Source organism: Salvelinus fontinalis, chromosome 4, assembly GCF_029448725.1.
Source record: "Salvelinus fontinalis isolate EN_2023a chromosome 4, ASM2944872v1, whole genome shotgun sequence".
In the NCBI taxonomy this organism is placed as follows: domain Eukaryota; kingdom Metazoa; phylum Chordata; class Actinopteri; order Salmoniformes; family Salmonidae; genus Salvelinus; species Salvelinus fontinalis.
The window spans coordinates 65,441,701-65,462,876 of NC_074668.1; the positions used below are offsets into that span (position 1 = coordinate 65,441,701).

General features: G+C 45.9%; 1 protein-coding gene across 1 annotated transcript; it reads right to left on the reverse strand.

The window, feature by feature from the left end:
- Positions 1-267: 267 nt before the first annotated feature.
- On the reverse strand, positions 268-20,382 carry LOC129854199 (C-type lectin domain family 18 member A-like). The gene is made up of 12 exons (XM_055920991.1): positions 20,090-20,382; positions 19,129-19,220; positions 11,846-12,076; positions 11,517-11,614; positions 11,226-11,347; positions 9,794-9,901; positions 9,524-9,616; positions 5,136-5,242; positions 4,918-5,047; positions 4,679-4,775; positions 4,032-4,123; positions 268-799 (listed from the first exon to the last, which is right to left on the reverse strand). Exons 1-12 carry the CDS (start codon positions 20,214-20,216, stop codon positions 762-764), a joined length of 1,335 nt encoding a protein of 444 aa, XP_055776966.1. The 5' UTR covers positions 20,217-20,382; the 3' UTR covers positions 268-761.
- Positions 20,383-21,176: the final 794 nt, after the last annotated feature.

A 21,176-nucleotide genomic window follows, 5' to 3' on the forward strand; every position in this document is an offset into this window, starting at 1 on the left:
GACAAACAGCTGAACACACCCTGGTCCATAGGGATTCCTGGACACTGTCTGTGATGTCACCTCAGAGACGCTCCCAACACACAGGAGTAAAACTGGCCTCTTCCCAAACTAGTGTAGAAGGACACACATCACAGTGCCACATTCACAAACTATTCCAAACAAACACTCACATACTAGAACACAAAAATGTCACTAAAAACCATACACACTCTCACAAACACAGAGACCAATAAAATTACCCAGTCTGGAAAAATACCCCACAGCACATTGTAGCAAACCGTTTTAATTCACTTACTGGATGACTGAGAAAGCAAAAATAGTGGTTGTCATGGAACTGTACATTCAGTGCATTGGGGAGAATTGTACAATCAAACTGACAATGCAGGGAGGCAGTTATGGAAAACATCAGAAATGAATCATAATTTAGATAAGTCTGAAAAAAAGAATATGCAATACAAAAACCAGTACAGTACAAAACACAGATTTATGCTGCCATGAACCATCTACAGTTGAGCTCAAATTCTGTTGATTTGGAAGTTCTCCCATTATGTGCTTTTTTCCTGCACTGGTTAGACAGGCCCAGTCCTGACCGGCAACAGGGGATATGTGCAACAAGGGTTGGAGTGAAAAACACTGGATGAAATAAGACCAATAAGAGCAGCTTCTGCTTGACACCCAGACCGGGTCCAACGAACAGCCCAAACGACCCACCTCCCCAACCGCTCCAATGCTGGGCTCTCCACCCTCGAGTGTCGAGTTCATCACCGGCCAACTTCCCACAGGGCAATGTGCTCTGGACCTGTGGACGTACACACACACACACACACACACACACACACACACACACACACACACACACACACACACACACACACACACACACACACACACACACACACAGGAGTAATAGAGAGAGACAGAGTAGAGGGAATAAATGGTATGGTTTGTATCCCAAATCCCCAGTAATCATAGCCTGCGCTCCATTCAGACGTGAGTGTGCAGAGGACATTAATATTCTACAACACAGTGGAGGACGCTAAGAATGGAGCACCTTTTCTCTATAGACACATACCCACACACCACACATACTGTACACACCCACACACCACACATACTGTACACACCCACACACCACACATACTGTACACACCCACACACCACACATACTGTACACACCCACACACCACACATACTGTACATACCCACACACCACACATACTGTACACATCCACACATACTGTACACACCACACACACTGTACACACCCACATACCATACATACTGTACACACACACGTGCACACACACCCACACACATACTGTACACCCACACATACTGTACACACACACCACACATACTGTACACACCCACATGCACACACACACACCACACATACTGTACACACCCACATGCACCCACACACCATACATACTGTACACACCCATGTGCACCCACACATACTGTACACACCCACACACCACACATACTGTACACACCCACACACCACACATACTGTGCACACCCACGTGCACCCACACACACACACACACACACACACACACACATACTGCACATACCCACACACCACACATACTGTACACACCCACACACCACACATACTGTACAGACCCACACCACACACACTGTACACACACACGTGCACACACACACACACACACACACACACACACTGCACATACCCACACACCACACACACTGTACACACCCACACATACTGTACACACACACCACACATACTGTACACACCCACATGCACACACACACCACACATACTGTACACACCCACATACCATACATACTGTACACACCCATGTGCACCCACACATACTGTACACATCCACACACCACACATACTGTACACACCCACACACCACACATATTGTGCACACCCACACACCACACATACTGTACACATCCACCACACATACTGTACACACACCCACACCACACACACTGTACACATCCACGTGCACACACACCCACACACATACTGTACATACCTACGTGCACACACACACCATACATACACGAGTGCAAACAAGCGTGCACAAACGCACACAAAACTATTTCCTAGTAATCTCTCATTGGGCCTTGTTTTCATTTTGGGCAATGAGGGCCCAAAATGGAACCCCCAACAGTCAAGGGGTAGGAGGGGAGGATACAAACAGATGTGGCTCTAGCCTAAAACACAATTCCCATGGTGCAGAACACTGGAACAGCCACACCCCTACCTCTCTAAAAAATATATATATATTCACACAAACACTCTCTCTCTCTCTCTCTCTCTCTCTCTCTCTCTCTCTCTCTCTCTCTCTCTCTCTCTCTCTCTCTCTCTCTCCTCTCTCTCTCTCTCTCTCTCTCTCTCTCTCTCTCTCTCTCTCTCTCTCTCTCTCTCTCTCTCTCTCTCTCTCTCTCTCTCTCTCTCTCTCTCTCTCTCTCTCTCTCTCTCTCTCTCTCTCTCTCTCTCTCTCTCTCTCTCTCTCTCTCTCTCTCTCTCTCTCTCTCTCTCTCTCTCTCTCTCTCCTCTCTCTCTCTCTCTCTCTCTCTCTCTCTCTCTCTCTCTCTCTCTCTCTCTCTCTCCTCTCTCTCTCTCTCTCTCTCTCTCTCTCTCTCTCTCTCTCTCTCTCTCTGTATCTGTATCTGGGTAATTGTGTGGACCCCTCAGGCTCCCTGTGCTTTCCACTTATCATTTTATTGCCAATTAACAGAACACATCAATGCAGCTTCACAATTATACCTTCAGGGGGGTACGAGAGTGTGTGCGTGCGTGCGTGCGTGCGTGCGTGTGTGTGTAGGGGAGCTATTAATCACAGTCAAATCCGTTCATTTCACTCTTTGTTGCTCCAATGAATCTTTTGTTTTAGAGTGCTTGTGTAGAGGGGGTTGAGTAAAACATGATCCCAGCTAGTCCAGCTGTGTTCTCATGTGTTCTGTTTTCACCAGCCTTACCACTCCACTTTGAGCTCTGGTCACACACACACACACACCCACCCACCCACCCACCCACACACTCCTCTCCACTGACCCCTCTCTACACAAAGGCTTCTCTCTCTATAAGAAGAGAGAACCGATGGTTTTCCATCAATCGGCACCAGGAGATTCAGAGCTTTTAAACGGCGAGCTGTTAAAAATGTCCAGCAACACTGACTGGATTAGGACGGCCCTCAATGATCAATATGAGATTGCAGAGCTCGCCACCTGCCTAGAACACACACAATTAACCAAAACCAAACAAACAATACCACCCTCCAATTCTGACTCCATCACACTGGTGAATTATAGAGGGGATAAATGTGTGTGTGTGTGTTTAGACACTTGGTGCAATTGTAGGCCTGACGTATATCGATCTCTAGAAGGCTCTTTATGAGGAGCCCTGAGTGCCATTGATTCCAGCTGAGTGTATCATTAAAATGTGTGGGCCGTGTCGCACAGCCTCTCCCTAATAAACACAGACGGTAAACACAGCACCCAGATCAAGAGTTAGGGCTGTGATTTGTTTATGTGTTCTCTGCTCGGGTTTTATACTGAACACTCACTTTGACTCCAGCATCCCTCAGCCAGAGAGACCAGGTAAAGATTTAGGGTCCTGATGTCTTTCCCTTGCATGCTGATCTAAGGTCAGTTTTGTGTTTTCTGCTGTGATGGTAAGGGTAGGATTTGGGGATAGTAAGCTGATCCTAGATCTGTGTTGTATGGGTAACTTCTACCTATAGTGTTTGAACTTCTCTCCATCTGTCAGGATTTTTTAGAAGCTGCTGTCAGTCTCTCTCAATCTGTTGTCATGGTGATGTCAATGTCCAACAGGTGTTTTAAACCACCTGCAGGTTTAGAGAGTTTTAAGATATATCAGTGAATGCTACATCTAATGGTAATGAGTCTGGATGCAGTGTGAGGACAGATTTCCTTGATTAGAATATCTCAGCATCTCTCTGTGTGTTTCTCTCCACCTCTCTCTCCCTCCCTCTCTTTTCACCTCTCTCTCTGTCTCTCATGGAGTTGTGTTCTCTCACCGTACTGGCAGATGTATCGGTTGCGTGTTTTACAGCGCTGGTCGTTCCAGTTGAAGGCGCTGGAAGCCTGCAGCTCCACACAGTTCCCAAAGCTGCAGGGAGAGGGACACGAGGGAGAGGAGAGAGGGAGGAAGAGTGAGATGGAGGGGACACAGAGACATCTGGTGGTCAGACAGAAGATAACATTCTGCTTTCAAACACAGTAGCCTCAATGTCCAGGGCCCGTATCAACAAAGCATCTCAGATAAGGTGTGCTGATCTAGGATCTGTCCATATAATCATATTCATCTTGATCTAAAAGGAAAAACTGATCCTAAATCAGCACTCCTACTCTGAGATGCTTTGTGGGTATGGGCCCAGGCTTCTCTCCTCCTGACACAGAGGGTGAGGTGATAATGTTAGGCTACGTGAGACTATACCTGTGTTCCAGACAGTATAGAATAACCATGGTGGTAGAAAATATGTTCATTCCAGTAAAAAATATAGTGGAGTCGCATTTGCAGTGCCTCATTCCACCTGCTTACTGTAGATTCTGACAACAATAATATTATTTTATGATTATCCATTCAACAAGGTGATGTAATAATAGAAAGTTATAATTGTTGTTACTATTATCATTAAGTTGTCAAAAGTTATGACTCTCTCACCCCTGGTTGTCAGGCTGTCCAAAGGCGAAGCTGCTGTATGTGGGGATTTCTCCTGAGTCCCAGCGGAAAGAGTCCTTCAGAGGTTTATATGTCAGCCCTGGACACAATACACACAGCCTTACAGGACGCTTATCCTCATCTCACCTTGACACATCTCAATGCGGCTCACACAAACTCACAAAGTCAGTCTGTCAAAGCTATTTGGCTGTACGTATAGAAGGACAGGGAAAGTGACGTACCGATCCAGAAGTTGCGTGTCTCAAAGTCGGGGTCTGTGACCTCGTTGCTGGTCTCCAGCTGGCTGAGGTAAAATGCCAGCATGTCCTGAACCTTCTGGTTGTGGATCTGGGCCAGAATCCCCCCTCGCTCCTGGGGTCCAAACACACACCACAACATGGGTTACACTCACTCACACACTCTCACACTCTCACACTCTCTCTCTCTCACTCTCTCTAACCTGACAGCGGGTCTTGGCTCCATAGTAGGTGTCGACCTCTGGAGACACCATGAAGCACTCTCCATCTATCCTCACATCACAGCTGTGGAAGGGAAACTGCTGCTTCTCTACAGAAACATAAGCAACACACATTAGACCTCAGTAAAGAGACACCAGGCACTGACCATCCATCTTGGCTCAAACTCAATGTACAGACCGCAGTCCATTCTGGTCACAGTAAACACTATGACCTTTTATCATTTTGATTTGCTCAACTCCTGCGTCCTCTCTCCTCCGTCCTCTCTCGCCTCCTTTTGAAAACATCAAAGTTAATCGAGGAGAGTCGGCAAGCAGAGTGAAGGTGGATGAAAATGCACTTGCTTGAAATGAGACGGTCCTTCTCCACTTGTGCGTCAATAGGCAAATTACGTTTACAGAGGTGGATCCCATAATAAATGTGTAAAGTGATCAAAACAAATTAAGTTAGTTGTGGAAGATATTTTATAGATAAAACAATAAGTAGGATATTGTTTTTAAATGTGTGCATGTTCTTAGTCTGACAAAAACAAAAGCTGATTCAAAGGGGGGGGGTGTGACAGACTTCAAAACTCTTCCGCGGTAGGATGCACAAGTATCCTCGATGAAAGGTGGCTATCGAGGAGGGGAGGACACTCTTCCTTCTGACCAATTGACACACTGTTCGACCACTCGATCAATTATCAGTTTCCAGGTCAAGGAGGAGAGAGGATGGAGGAGAGGACGGAGAAGAGAGGATGGAGGACGGTCTTTTGCCCAAACAAGAAAACCCCCTGAGATGCATATGGCTTGATAACACAGTAAACATTGGAATCCAAATGGGCTCAAACTAGCAGATACAACTTGAATCTAATCAGGCTGAAGCTTAATAGAAAAAAGGGTGCATTGGCTTAGATACAATGATGATAGGAGTCTGGTTCATTCTGGTTTAAAGTCATGGTGAGACAGTGCCACATTGGCTACATAAACTTATTCCCACCAGAGTTGGGGTCAATTCCATTCACATTCAAACAGTAAAGCACCCCCATAAACAACATCACACTCAGCACCCACATAACTAACATCACACTCAGCACCCCCATAACCAACATCACACTCACCTGCACACTCAGCACCCCCATAACCAACATCAAACTCAGCACCCCCATAAACAACATCACACTCAGCACCCCCATAACCAACATCACACTCACCTGCACACTCAGCACCCCCATAACCAACATCACACTCATCTGCACACTCAGCACCCCCATAACCAACATCACACTCAGCACCCCCATAACCAACATCACACTCAGCACCCCCATAACCAACATGACACTCAGCACCCACATAACTAACATCACACTCAGCACCCCCATAACCAAAATCACACTCACCTGCACACTCAGCACCCCCATAACCAACATCACACTCAGCACCCCCATAACCAACATCACACTCACCTGCACACTCAGCACCCCCATAACCAACATCACACTCACCTGCACACTCAGCACCCCCATAACCAACATCACACTCACCTGCACACTCAGCACCCCCATAACCAACATTACACTCACCTGCAGACTCAGCACCCCCATAACCAACATCACACTCACCTGCACACTCAGCACCCCCATAACCAACATCACACTCCCCTGCACACTCAGCACCCCCATAACCAACATTACACTCACCTGCACACTCAGCACTCCCATAACCAACATTATACTCACCTGCACACTCAGCACCCCCATAACCAACATCACACTCACCTGCACACTCAGCACCCCCATAACCAACATCACACTCCCCTGCACACTCAGCACCCCCATAACCAACATCACACTCACCTGCACACTCAGCACCCCCATAACCAACATTACACTCACCTGCACACTCAGCACCCCCATAACCAACATCACACTCACCTGCACACTCAGCACTCCCATAACCAACATCACACTCACCTGCACACTCAGCACTCCCATAACCAACATTACACTCACCTGCACACTCAGCACTCCCATAACCAACATTACACTCACCTGCACACTCAGCACCCCCATAACCAACATCACACTCACCTGCACACTCAGCACTCCCATAACCAACATCACACTCACCTGCACACTCAGCACCCCCATAACCAACATCACACTCACCTGCACACTCAGCACCCCCATAACCAACATCACACTCACCTGCACACTCAGCACTCCCATAACCAACATCACACTCACCTGCACACTCAGCACTCCCATAACCAACATCACACTCAGCACCCCCATAATCAACATCACACTCACCTGCACACTCAGCACCCCCATAACCAACATCACACTCACCTGCACACTCAGCACCCCCATAGTCAACATCACACTCACCTGCACACTCAGCACTCCCATAATCAACATCACACTCACCTGCACACTCAGCACCCCCATAGTCAACATCACACTCACCTGCACACTCAGCACCCCCATAGTCAACATCACACTCACCTGCACACTCAGCACCCCCATAGTCAACATCACACTCACCTGCACACTCAGCACCCCCATAACCAACATCACACTCACCTGCACACTCAGCACCCCCATAACCAACATCACACTCACCTGCACACTCAGCACCCCCATAACCAACATCACACTCACCTGCACACTCAGCACCCCCATAGTCAACATCACACTCACCTGCACACTCAGCACCCCCATAACCAACATCACACTCACCTGCACACTCAGCACCCCCATAGTCAACATCACACTCACCTGCACACTCAGCACCCCCATAGTCAACATCACACTCACCTGCACACTCAGCACCCCCATAACCAACATCACACTCAGCACCCCCATAACCAACATCACACTCACCTGCACACTCAGCACCCCCATAACCAACATCACACTCACCTGCACACTCAGCACCCCCATAACCAACATCACACTCACCTGCACACTCAGCACCCCCATAACCAACATTACACTCACCTGCAGACTCAGCACCCCCATAACCAACATCACACTCACCTGCACACTCAGCACCCCCATAACCAACATCACACTCCCCTGCACACTCAGCACCCCCATAACCAACATTACACTCACCTGCACACTCAGCACTCCCATAACCAACATTACACTCACCTGCACACTCAGCACCCCCATAACCAACATCACACTCACCTGCACACTCAGCACCCCCATAACCAACATCACACTCCCCTGCACACTCAGCACCCCCATAACCAACATCACACTCACCTGCACACTCAGCACCCCCATAACCAACATCACACTCACCTGCACACTCAGCACTCCCATAACCAACATCACACTCACCTGCACACTCAGCACTCCCATAACCAACATCACACTCAGCACTCCCATAACCAACATCACACTCACCTGCACACTCAGCACCCCCATAACCAACATCACACTCACCTGCACACTCAGCACCCCCATAACCAACATCACACTCACCTGCACACTCAGCACCCCCATAACCAACATCACACTCACCTGCACACTCAGCACCCCCATAGTCAACATCACACTCACCTGCACACTCAGCACCCCCATAACCAACATCACACTCACCTGCACACTCAGCACCCCCATAGTCAACATCACACTCACCTGCACACTCAGCACCCCCATAGTCAACATCACACTCACCTGCACACTCAGCACCCCCATAGTCAACATCACACTCACCTGCACACTCAGCACCCCCATAGTCAACATCACACTCACCTGCACACTCAGCACCCCCATAGTCAACATCACACTCACCTGCACACTCGGCACCCCCATAACCAACATCACACTCACCTGCACACTCAGCACCCCCATAGTCAACATCACACTCACCTGCACACTCAGCACCCCCATAACCAACATCACACTCACCTGCACACTCAGCACCCCTATAACCAACATCACACTCACCTGCACACTCAGCACCCCCATAACCAACATCACACTCACCTGCACACTCAGCACCCCCATAGTCAACATCACACTCACCTGCACACTCAGCACCCCCATAGTCAACATCACACTCACCTGCACACTCAGCACCCCCATAATCAACATCACACTCACCTGCACACTCGGCACCCCCATAACCAACATCACACTCACCTGCACACTCAGCACCCCCATAATCAACATCACACTCACCTGCACACTCAGCACCCCCATAGTCAACATCACACTCACCTGCACACTCAGCACCCCCATAGTCAACATCACACTCACCTGCACACTCAGCACCCCCATAATCAACATCACACTTACCTGCACACTCAGCACCCCCATAACCAACATCACACTCACCTGCACACTCAGCACCCCCATAACCAACATCACACTCACCTGCACACTCAGCACCCCTATAACCAACATCACACTTGCAGGAGCACTCCTCTTCCTTGTAGCGGCCGTGCACACACTTCACACTGCAGCGCACTGAAACACACACACACACAGTCACACACACAGTCACATACAGTATATCGACCATGATGCACCTACAGAGATACCTGAACACACACACACTCCAGAGCATGCCTAGTCAGACACACAGAGATAATAATGACTATAGTAGACTGTCAGACTGGTAAACACAGGCACATAGACTGATACCCTGACAGAATCGTCCGGTGAACCTAGGTCCACAATGACACTGGCAGGAGGAGATGTTCAGACGACCATGCTGCCCACAGCTCATACGACATGGGTTCCTGGGGGTCTCTGGAACACAGATACAATTTTCTAAATACCTTTGCTTAAAAGTCTTCATTTTTCCATGAATACATTTAGCCTCCAGTTGATGCTTGTTCTCTGACAAGGCCATCATTGCATGGTAAGTGGTTAAGTGTTGGCTATACTGTTAAACCGGATTAGGTGAAAACCCCTTCACATGACAATACTTTAAGTGAGGAAAAAAATACACTTAACGTCTTTGGCTCAAAATAGATAATGAACTGTCATCCTCAATAGAGGTGATACGTCGCTATTAGTGCACTAAAGAGATTCTAAGAAAAAAATCTGTAGAGAACAGAGTTGGTTGAAATAGATACTACTTTGAGTAAAGAACAGCTAATATGATTAAAATGCTAACATTTTTCACTAATTTAAAGATAGACTCATTTATATGACATAGGTTCACAAAATTAACAGCATAGTGGGTCAATTTCCGCAACAACTAACACGGAACCAAAACCGGCTGCGCGTGTGCGCCATCGTGCGCTATCGTGCATACATTTATTTTGTCCCCCTACACCAAACGCGATCACGACATGCAGGTTAAAATATCAAAACAAACTCTGAACCAATTACATTAATTTGGGGACAGGTCGAAAAGCATTAAACATGTATGGCAATTTAGCTAGTTAGCTTGCACTTGCTAGCTAATTTGTCCTATTTAGCTAGCTTGCTGTTGCTAGCTAATTTGTCCTGGGATATAAACATTGAGTTGTTATTTTACCTGAAATGCACAAGGTCCTCTACTCCGACAAGTAATCCACACATAAAATGGTCAACCGAATCATTTCTAGTCATCTCTCCTCCTTCCAGGCTTTTTCATCTTTGAACTTATATGGTGATTGGCATCTACACTTTCATAGTATTACCACAACAACCCGCAATACAGTTTGTCTTTCAATCACCCACGTGGGTATAACCAATGAGGAGATAGCACGTGGGTACCTGCTTCTATAAACCAATGAGGAGATGGGAGAGGCAGGACTTGCAGCGCAATCTGCGTCAGAAATAGAAAGAAGTTATATTTTAGCCCTTGGCAACGCAGATGCTCGTTGGCATGAGTGCAATAATTGAATAACATGGTTTTCTAAATGTATTTTGCGACGCTCGCGCACGCGATGTGTCCGGTCTGGTCAGCATGTAAGAGCGTTGAAGTGCGAGGCTAAACTTCACCACTGTAACAGTGTGAAGCAAACCCATGCACATGCGCAGATACTCTCACTCATCGCAATATCTGCGGTGCTGCTCGTGGCAACATAATATCACTGAGTCTACCTTTAATGAATGAGAGCGTTGTCTATAGGGGTCTCACCACACAGTCCTCCCACATGGTCCCACAGTCTGAAGCAGCCTGACATGGAAGAGGTGCAGAGAGAACAGGAGAAACCAGCCACATAGGGCACCACCAACCTCCCATTCACCTCCCAGTTACCCCTGCAGAGAGACATATATCACACACACATGTATATGTACACACACACACACACACACACACACACACACACACACACACACACACACACACACACACACACACACACACACACACACACACACACACACACACACACACACACATTAGGTATATTAGTAGTGTTCTTACCCAGGGGAGTATGCACAGACAAATAGCTCCCAGAGAGCATCACCCCTCAGACACAACTGTCTGGCACAGCCCACATTACTGGAGGTGGCCCACACCAACTACAGCAGAGAGAGAGAAAGACAGACAGACGGACAGACACACAGACAGAGTTAGAGAGAAAGATAGAGAGAGTATATTGGCAACACAATGTATTGGCATGTGGGCAACACAAACTCAATCCCGCCAATTATTACTCAAATTGAATTGAGAGTTGAATTGAGACTTCCTGTTTTGACAAAGTTACTTAGGGTTGCTGCACAGTTGACAGATCCAGTACTGTTAACCATTACCTGTGTGTAGTGTTGGCAGGTAGCATTCTCTCTGCATTGCCCACTCAGGTACATGTAGTCCCGCCCTTCCTCGAACCATGAGTCAATGACCTCAGCAAATGAGCTGGTGGCATGAGCTGAATGATGGGTGTTCCAGCCAATGTGGCGGAGCGGTTGGTCCTGAGGAGCGGGATTTGTGTGGCAGGATTTCGCCCTCTCCTGGGCAAGTTTGACCAGCTTCTCACTCCAGTCCTACAGATATGGGGAAGGGGGGAGACAACACACACACACACACACACACACACACACACACACACACACACACACACACACACTTGTTTAAACAAATAGAATGGGGAACTACCTTCCCATGACTGAGGGTGACAGACCGACTTCCTCTCTTTGTGACCTGAAGGGCTCTTTTTCAGGGACACATTTTGCTTTTGGGACACTCCCATGCCAGGCTCTCCATTTAGCCCCCTATTGTTAATGTTCACTGACAAGGTTTCTTCTGAAGACTTAGTCGCAGGGCTCTGGAAATCGATAGCCTAAAATGGATACAGTATTTAGGGACTGATGGGGAGATCGATAAAATGACAGACTGTGTGGGAGTATGGGAGGGAAATAAATAAATAAAGTTGGTTGTATGAGCACAGACCATGGCATAGTGACTCTGCTGCTCTGCCAGCTGACCATTGGGTCACTGAGTATACTATCTCATCCTCATAGATCTTAAATAGATCAACAACAGCAAGTGTGCTATCCATCGCTAAAGGCCAGCACAGGCCATGTGATCGTACCTGATCTTAAACAAGACAGTCCTAAAAAAACTACACAGTCAGTATGGTGAACACCGAACACCCTGGGAGGCTGAAAGGTGATCTCTGCTTTTAAAGCTGGTGCACTTAGGGCAGGATTCCGGCTAAGCAAGGTGGCCTATGAGCCCTGTATTTGTATTTATTATGGATCCCCATTAGTGCTACTCTTCCTGGGGTCCACCACAATTAAGGCAGTTATACAATTTTAAAAACATTGTAATACATTCACAGCACACTGTGTGCCCTCAGGCCCCTACTCCACCACTACCACATATCTACAATACAAAATCCATGTGTACGTGTGTGTGTATAGTGAGTATGTTTTCGTGTGTGTGTATGCATGTGACTGTGCCTATGTTAGTGTTTCTTCACAGGTGTTTCATAAAGTGTATTTTTATCTGTTTTTTAAATCTAATATTACTGCTTGCATCAGTTACTTGATATGGAATAGAGTTCCATGTAGTCATGGCTCTATGTAATACTGTGCGCCTCCCATAGTCTGTTCTGGACTTGGGGACTGTGAAGACCTGTATTTAACATTAGATCCTCTCTAAGCTTTACAGGAATGTGGTTCTGAATATAAAACAGCAACACCTCCACCATTGGCATTTCTGTCTTTTCTGTAAATGTTATAACCTTGTATTGCTACCACTGTATCATCAAAGGTATTATCTAAGTGAGTTTCAGCGATAGTCAGAATATGAATGTCTTATTATTGATTTCATGAACCTTGTTTCTTAAGCTACATATGTTAACGTGGGCTATTTTGAGCACTTTTCTGGGATGCTTACTTGTTTTCATTGCTTTACTGGAGACTTTAGCAGAAGTAGATATGCTCATGTTATTTATGTTAGTGCAGGGTGAGATGCACACAGTGGACTTCCTCCTAGGGCACATCGCCTCAGTGCTAACAATATGAATCTCATCATAGGTACATGATTACTGCATAGTGCATACATTAGCTGTAGGATCAGCAAAGTCAGAGGGGCATAAATTAGGTTAGTTACATTGTCTACCAATGTCCCTGCTATAATGTACATTTGCTGAAGCATTATGACAACTCAGTGTCACAATGGTAGGAAGTAACTGAGCTGGGCTTGGGACATTGATAAGTCATTGTCTCAACGCAGCCTTATAATGCTGTGAAAGGATCCAGGAACCCAAATGATTTCGGGGAATCCCATCCTCCTTATAAAACATGTTTTGTATCCAAAAGGTATCGAAATTGTCAACAAAAGTTACACCCATTGAGCTCCTCTATGTCTCTCCTCTCACTATGAGAGGAGAGACAGAGATACTGGTGGACTGGGATGTAGGGGGAGCTTAGAGAGTTGGAGAAGGGGTCGTGGAGTGTAGGGGTAAATGGGGGGTGGGGAGTAGGGGGCCACAGGCGGGACAGTCTGGGCAGGTTAGCGTCCTTTAATAATGCCCTGGTCTGGTGAGAGGTGTGTGTCTCTAAAGTGGAGGTATCAAATGAAACCCCACCGTCACACACCTATTAACATTCTCTCCTCTCCTGGCACAGAGCCTGCTACAACATAGACAGACTCACAGCGTTATGCTTAAAGATACAGTACAGTCAGAGACATGATGGGCCTGTCAGTATCAAGTACTGAGTTGGGATATCCGCCCACTAAAGAGACACGAAGCACTGAGGCAGATGAAGAACTGAGTGTCTAAACAGTGTCCCGGTAGACACATTTATAAGCATACAGTGCATTTGGAAAGTACTCAGACCCCTTCACTTTTTACACATTTTGTTACTTTACAGCCTAATTCTAAAATGGATTATATTGTTTTTCCCCCCTCATCAATCTACACAAAATACCCCATAATGACAAAGCAAAAAGAGGCTTTTAGAAATGTTTGCAAATTTGTAAAAAATGTACGTGAGGATATATTACTGTGTTCTTGGGGACCTTCAATGCTGCAGAAAATGTTTTGTACCCTTCCCCAGATCTGTGCCTCGACACAATCCTGTCTCCGAGCTCTACGGACAATTCCTTCGACTTCATGGCTTGGTTCTTTGCTCTGACATGCACTGTCAACTGTGGGACCTTACATAGACAGGTGCGTGCCTTTCCAAATCATGTCCAATCAATTGAATTTACCACAGGTGGACTCCAATCATGTTGTAGAAACATCTCAAAGATGATCAATGGAAACAGGATGCACCTGAGCTCAATTTCGGGTCTCATAGCAAAGAGTCTGAATACTTATGTAAATAAGGTATATCTGTTTTTTATTTGCAATACATTTGCAAAAATTTCAAAAAAACAGTTTACACTTTGTCATTATTGGTTATTGTATGTAGATTGATGAGGATTTTTTCTATATAATACATTTTAGAATAAGGCTGTAACTTAACAAAATGTGGAAAAAGTCTGAATATTTTCTGAATGCACTGTATAAGCAGCATATAAACAGTGTGGATTCTTCTGTTTTGCTGATGAGGAACTGATGAGGCAGCCTCTGCCTCTGTTAGGACAGGGAGACGGACAGTGGCTGTCACTCATTGACTAAGCTGTTTGACCCCTGTCTCATCTTGTGCGCGTCGAGTGGTAGCAGAATGTCTCCGCTCAGCGTGAACTACCCCGGCAACCACAGCCAGTTACCGTGGAGACGGCTGTCAGCACTCAGGACCTGAGCGTGAAAGGGGGGTGTTTCCACATATGCCGTTTCACGACTGGCCCCCCAAGAAGGGGTCCTGTTTCAGAGATGGGGAGAAGGGACAGAGGGGGAGGAAAGGGGGAGGGAGAGGGTATCCTGGCACACATCAGTGGGATGTCATGCAAAGCTATCCGACTCCCACTCGCTCTTCAGAGAGATCTAAAATTTTGCCAGGCCATCAACATCCAACCATCTCTCCATTTCACTGACCCCCATGTCTTCTCCTTCACCATTACTACAGCCCCCACCAGTCACATCTTTCCACACCTTCTCAACGTTGCTCCTCAAAGATTCTGCCAGCCTTCCATCACCTTGAGAGGGCCTCAACACAAACAGACTCTCCAGGCCACTCCTGTCCTACTGATAGCCACATCTCACAGCCTGCCTGTGTGTACTCAGCAGAGCTCACAGCTGGTGTTTTCACCTGAATGTGTGTTGTAAAAACCCCCCCCCCTTAGAGAGGAGCCAGAATGAGACAGCCAAACAAATCAGTGTCATTTCCTCCATAGTGGCTTGAATGGGTCCACTGACAGGTGAAAAGAGGGGAGTTTTCATCTTGTCACCTTTTAAGTAAATCTTCCTCTGACACATTTGTGTTAATATTTAAGGGCCTTCTAAAGGGGAACACTGACCCGTTAGTCAATTATTCAACCTTGCAGTGAAGTAAGAGATCCTCAATACTCAGAAACACTAACTGTAGCCATGTGTTTCAATTTATTAAGGAAAATACCTACTAAAACTCAGATGAAGGTCTTATGACTGACACACGAAAACATTGGAGAGAATACAACAGGCCCAGTGTATGGGAGTATACATGCCATACTATAAAGAGCTTGGAAAGGATGATATTGCTTCCTGTAGGACTAACTTCATCATTAGCACTACTTCCTCATCATAGGACATTTGTTGTTTGATGAATGGAGGCATGTCCAGATGTCAGGGGAGTGACAGCTAATTAAGAGTGTGCTAAGCCCCTTTGAGCACATTGTTCCCCCTGATGTCCTCTGGTCAAAATCATCAGCGCACGCTTTGATGCCACCAGAGGGGAGCAGGGTCACCGGGCAAGTCCCCTTCTTGAATGTTCCATTTCACGTCACAATGCATCAGCGCAAGGAATTAAGTAAGTACAGGAGTGAAGCAAAGACCAGACATAGGAGTATGTTGAGTCTTACTCTGTTATGGTCCGTAAAGTCAACAACTTATAGCTGAGGAATTGATGTTGGCAAGGAGTGTAGTCCATAAAATAAGCCAAGATAGCAGAGCTTTTAATAGCAAAGTGACATTCAGCAGGAACACTGTTTCCCAGGCGATGTTTTCATGCACACTCAAAACTGTCTTTTAGCCGTGGGAGTCCTCAGCTAAGTGGAGACATTAAGTGGGTTGAACTTTGACCTAAAGTACTGCAGATTACTTAGCTCCAGATGCACACATAGCCTATACACTTTCTCTCACACATATCCAGCATGCAAAACTTGAAATGACGTCATTACAACGAGAAAATTAGTTTCTGCAATGAGTAGATGTAATACAAACGCCTTCCTCTGTCTTACACCAAAAGAAAATACTTAATTTCCATTTCTGTATTTGAAGAAAAGTACCTCCTATTGTCAGACAGGCTTCCCCAGCCCTCGGTGAACCTCCAGAGGGCATGGACTGAGTACAGAGAGAGAAGAGCCTCATTTGTGAAACTGTGTGAAGGGCTGCTCTTTTATCTCCTGAAGAGAAGAAGAAGAGGGCGGCTGCTGCAGGGCCACACTATAATATCTTTACTGACACAATGAGACAGCGCTTACCCACACCTGCTGCCATGCCTGGGTGGAAATTCCTCAAAGAGAATCACAAACGCAGCTAAAGCCCTGAGCCTTTTAAGCGTTTATCAGTAAAGCTCCTTAATATGCTTCATCAGCTCGCCCGGATTCCTCCATCGGCCTTCGGAAGCAAATGACCTGTAATACCACAGTCCTGAATGCTGCATGATAATATCCTCATCCTCTTTTTCTCATTACATGTTATCAGCTATGTGCAGTTTACCGATGCTTAGCAGCAGTCTAGGAACTCTGCTCTATCTGTATACATGGGCTTTGAGAACGCAATCTATGATAAGTGAATGTTTTGGACGAAACCGCCTAGGACATACTATTCAACCCCACCATTTTGTGTTTCATTATCCACTGATTGTCCTCTGTCGTCGTTTGTCCTCATGCAATGTAAGCAGGAGATAAGGGAGATAAGACTGGCACAGTAATAGTGTCACGCCCTGATCTGTTTCACCTGTCCTTGTGCTTGTCTCCACCCCCCTCCAGGTGTCGCCCATCTTCCCAATTATCTGTACCTTTGCCTTACCCTGGATTTTCAACCCATGTCTGTCTTTGCCTGCCCCTGTGCCACAATAAACATTGTTACTTCGACAGACTGCATCTGGGTCTTACCTTGATCCCTGATAAATAGATGGCATCAGATATGGAGAAAATGCCCAGTGGTTCTCATTGACTCAACAAACAGGGGGATTATCATTGGAGGCTTGTCACACATTAGTGTCGTTTCAGGCTGCACAGTGCCTACCCACACTATTCACTCAGTCCTTGGGTAACATGCTTGTTTTGTCTCACGTTATCTGAGTGTTTAAGTGGAAATCATGAGACTATCCATGAGACCGTTAGTCTGCATTACCTAATCAGTGATGAAAACTACAACTTCTTCAATTTAGTTCAATTAAGTTCAGTTAAGATTCATTTACATTGCCTTCAGAAAGTATTCACACTCCTTGACTTTTTCCACATTTTGTTGTGTTACAATGTAGAATAAGTCAAGGGGTATGAATACTTTCTGAGGCACTGTATACAACTAGTCGCTGTAATTTTCACATGACTAGTCAGTCTGCGGGCAAACAACGATTCTAACAGTGAGGAAACCCTAAATCTAACTGAGCCGCCAGGTAGGCGCTGCCATTGACTTCATCTACACACACTGATATAACATCTATCCTGCCTGTTAGTTTGAGTAGAGACAGAGAGACACAGTATGTAATCCTCCTGGTCCCTAACATATATATCTATCTCAGAGCCCCAGGGACAGATCCCATATCCACCCCACACAGTGTTGATGGCCTTCAGCATTAACACCCTGCCAGAGACAGCACCATACAGAACAGCTGTGATGTCAGTGCCCCTGTGACTGGAACATGCACTGTCTACGTTAACACACTGATATTCACTGTCTCTCACTGTTGTGAATATCCACGTTTCAACAGAAGATACACTGTGAGAAATCTCTGGTGTCGCTGCCTTTGTTTAGTTGTTAGAGATGGGGAAATGGGGATACCCTCAGAGAGGGAGGAACTGTGACTACTTATGAGGATACGATTTCAACTGATCTGTACAGTACCTTTGGATATAATATATAGCTGTGCTATAAATCATGGATCAAATGGAGAGCCTTTACCGAGGGCTCGGTTAACCAAGAGACAGACTCTGTGACAAACGGTAATTGGGAGCATGGGAAAGATCACAGGGGAGGGTTTCTGGCAGGGCTCTATTTCAGGTGACCTTGGTGTCCAGCAGGCAGCAGCAGCCATGTAACTCAGTGATGTGTTTCAAAGGGGCCAGCCTGCTTGGCAGCACGGCAGTCGGCATAGTTACATTTGCTTACAGCTCCGGGTAGAAGTTGCCATCATAGAGCTAGGACCAGCCTATCCTCCCCAATCAGAGGGGCAGACAGACAAACAGACAGACAAACTGACACACACACACACACACACACACACACACACACACACACACACAAGAAATATAATGAAAGGCAGGCAAGGCAACTAACCATTTTTTGCATGTTAGCGGCCATGGGGGTGACCCAGCTGCGCAGCCTATTGTGCTGTGTAACAATCAGAAAATGCTCCTTCAACCCAAGCCCTGGAATAAAGAAAAGCACACAATTATTTAGGACTGGTCGCCATGGCAATGGAATGCAAGTGTCTGTAAGGGGGACAAGGGGGTTGGCTGAAAGGTCTGTTGATACAGTAGCACTCCACAACATTGGGACAGTGTATATCCACAGCCTGTACATGCCATAGGCTAAACAAATTTGTTTGGCCTATCATTTGGAGAACTGAAATGTGTATTGCCGCCTATCATTGGAGAACTAATATCTCTATTCAATATATAGGCCTTGTAGCCTTACTGAGGATGTTTTTCCCAAATAGGAATCTGACAGAAATATACAAAAATCTTACTATTTTCAGAATCCTATAGCATTCTTTATTTTATTGGGTAAGAAGAAAAATCGCATAGGTTATTTTGATTAAGCATAGCATAGCATAATTTACTAATGAATGTTATCGGCTGTTTAGCCTAAATGCTAATCACATTTTAGCAATTTACAATTTAAGATGGAATGTAGGAAACAGATGACAACTTACAAGTTGTATCTGCTTAAAATTAGTTAGTTAGTCCAGTATGGCTCAGTTGATAGAGCATGGCGCAAGGTTGTGGGTTCGATTCCCACGGGGGCCCAATATGAAAATGTATGCACTCATTACGATAAATCGCTCTGGATGAGAGGGTCTGCTAAAATGTTAGCCTATATCCACTGTAAATTAAATAACATTGCAGAGTGAAATGTTCTGCATTAATTAGAATAGTTTGAGGATTCTTTGCAAGAGAAGTTAATAAAAACCATCACACTTTTCTTCACATATACTGTATCGCGTGCATCGGCCACCCTGCTGTTTTCCTCTGACCAGTGCTGAGACGAACACAGAACAGGTGATGCGCGCTCTTACCGCTCTCAGATGAATCAGCGCGGCTCGGTTTCTCCGTGATTATCCTATTCGCGTGGGTGCTGTACGGGGTCTGGAGGGTCACCATGAAAAACAGAAGCAGACACGAGGGACCAGTTAGAGACCCCATGGCTACTGAGGTAAATAGTGCCAAGTACTCTAAACTCCTCGTGGTCAAGTGGCTCCCTCTTTTACCCTTCTCTTCTCTCCCTCTCTTTCACTCCCACTCACTCTCTCTCTCTCCCCTTCCCACGAGTTGTCAACATTTTGCAACTGTTCTTATCCACTCACGCGCACACAGTTGGCCGCTACTCAAACTTTAGTTGAATGAATGATACACGATCAGCGATAAACCCACATGCACAACCAAACTTCTAAACGCTTGGCTGACCTTTTAACCACACAAATCAAATCAAATCAGTATTAATTCATGCAGTGGTGACCCGGTGGGGCTGTTAAGTCTGTTTAGCTAAAATATATATATACAGTGCCAGTCAAAAGTTTGGACACACCTACTCATTCAAGGGTTTTTCTTTATTTTAGTATTTTCTAGAATGTAGAATAATAGTGAAGACATCAACACCATGAAATAACACATATGGAATCATGTAGAAGCAAAAACGTTTTAAACAAATCAAAATATATATATATTTTGGATTCTTCAAAGTAGCCACCCTTTGCCTTGATGACAGCTTTGCACACTCTTGACATTCTCTCAACCAGCTTCACCTGGAATGCTTTTACAACAGTCTTGAGGTAGTTTCCACATATGCTGAGCACTTGTTGGCTGCTTTTCCTTCACTCTGCGGTCCAATTCATCCCAAACCATCTCAATTAGGTTGAGGTCGGGTGATTGTGGAGGCCAGGTCATCTGATGCAGCACTCCATCACTCTCCATCTTGGTCAAATAGCCCTTACACAGCCTGGAGGTGTGTTGGGTCATTGTCCTGTTGAAAAACAAATGATAGTCCCACTAAGCGTAAACCAGATGGGTTTCCAAGAAGGCTCAAGGTCATTGGCCACAGATCAAATGACGTCAAATCACATTATATTTACCGTAGCTTTGATTGGACTGATCATGTTACTTTCA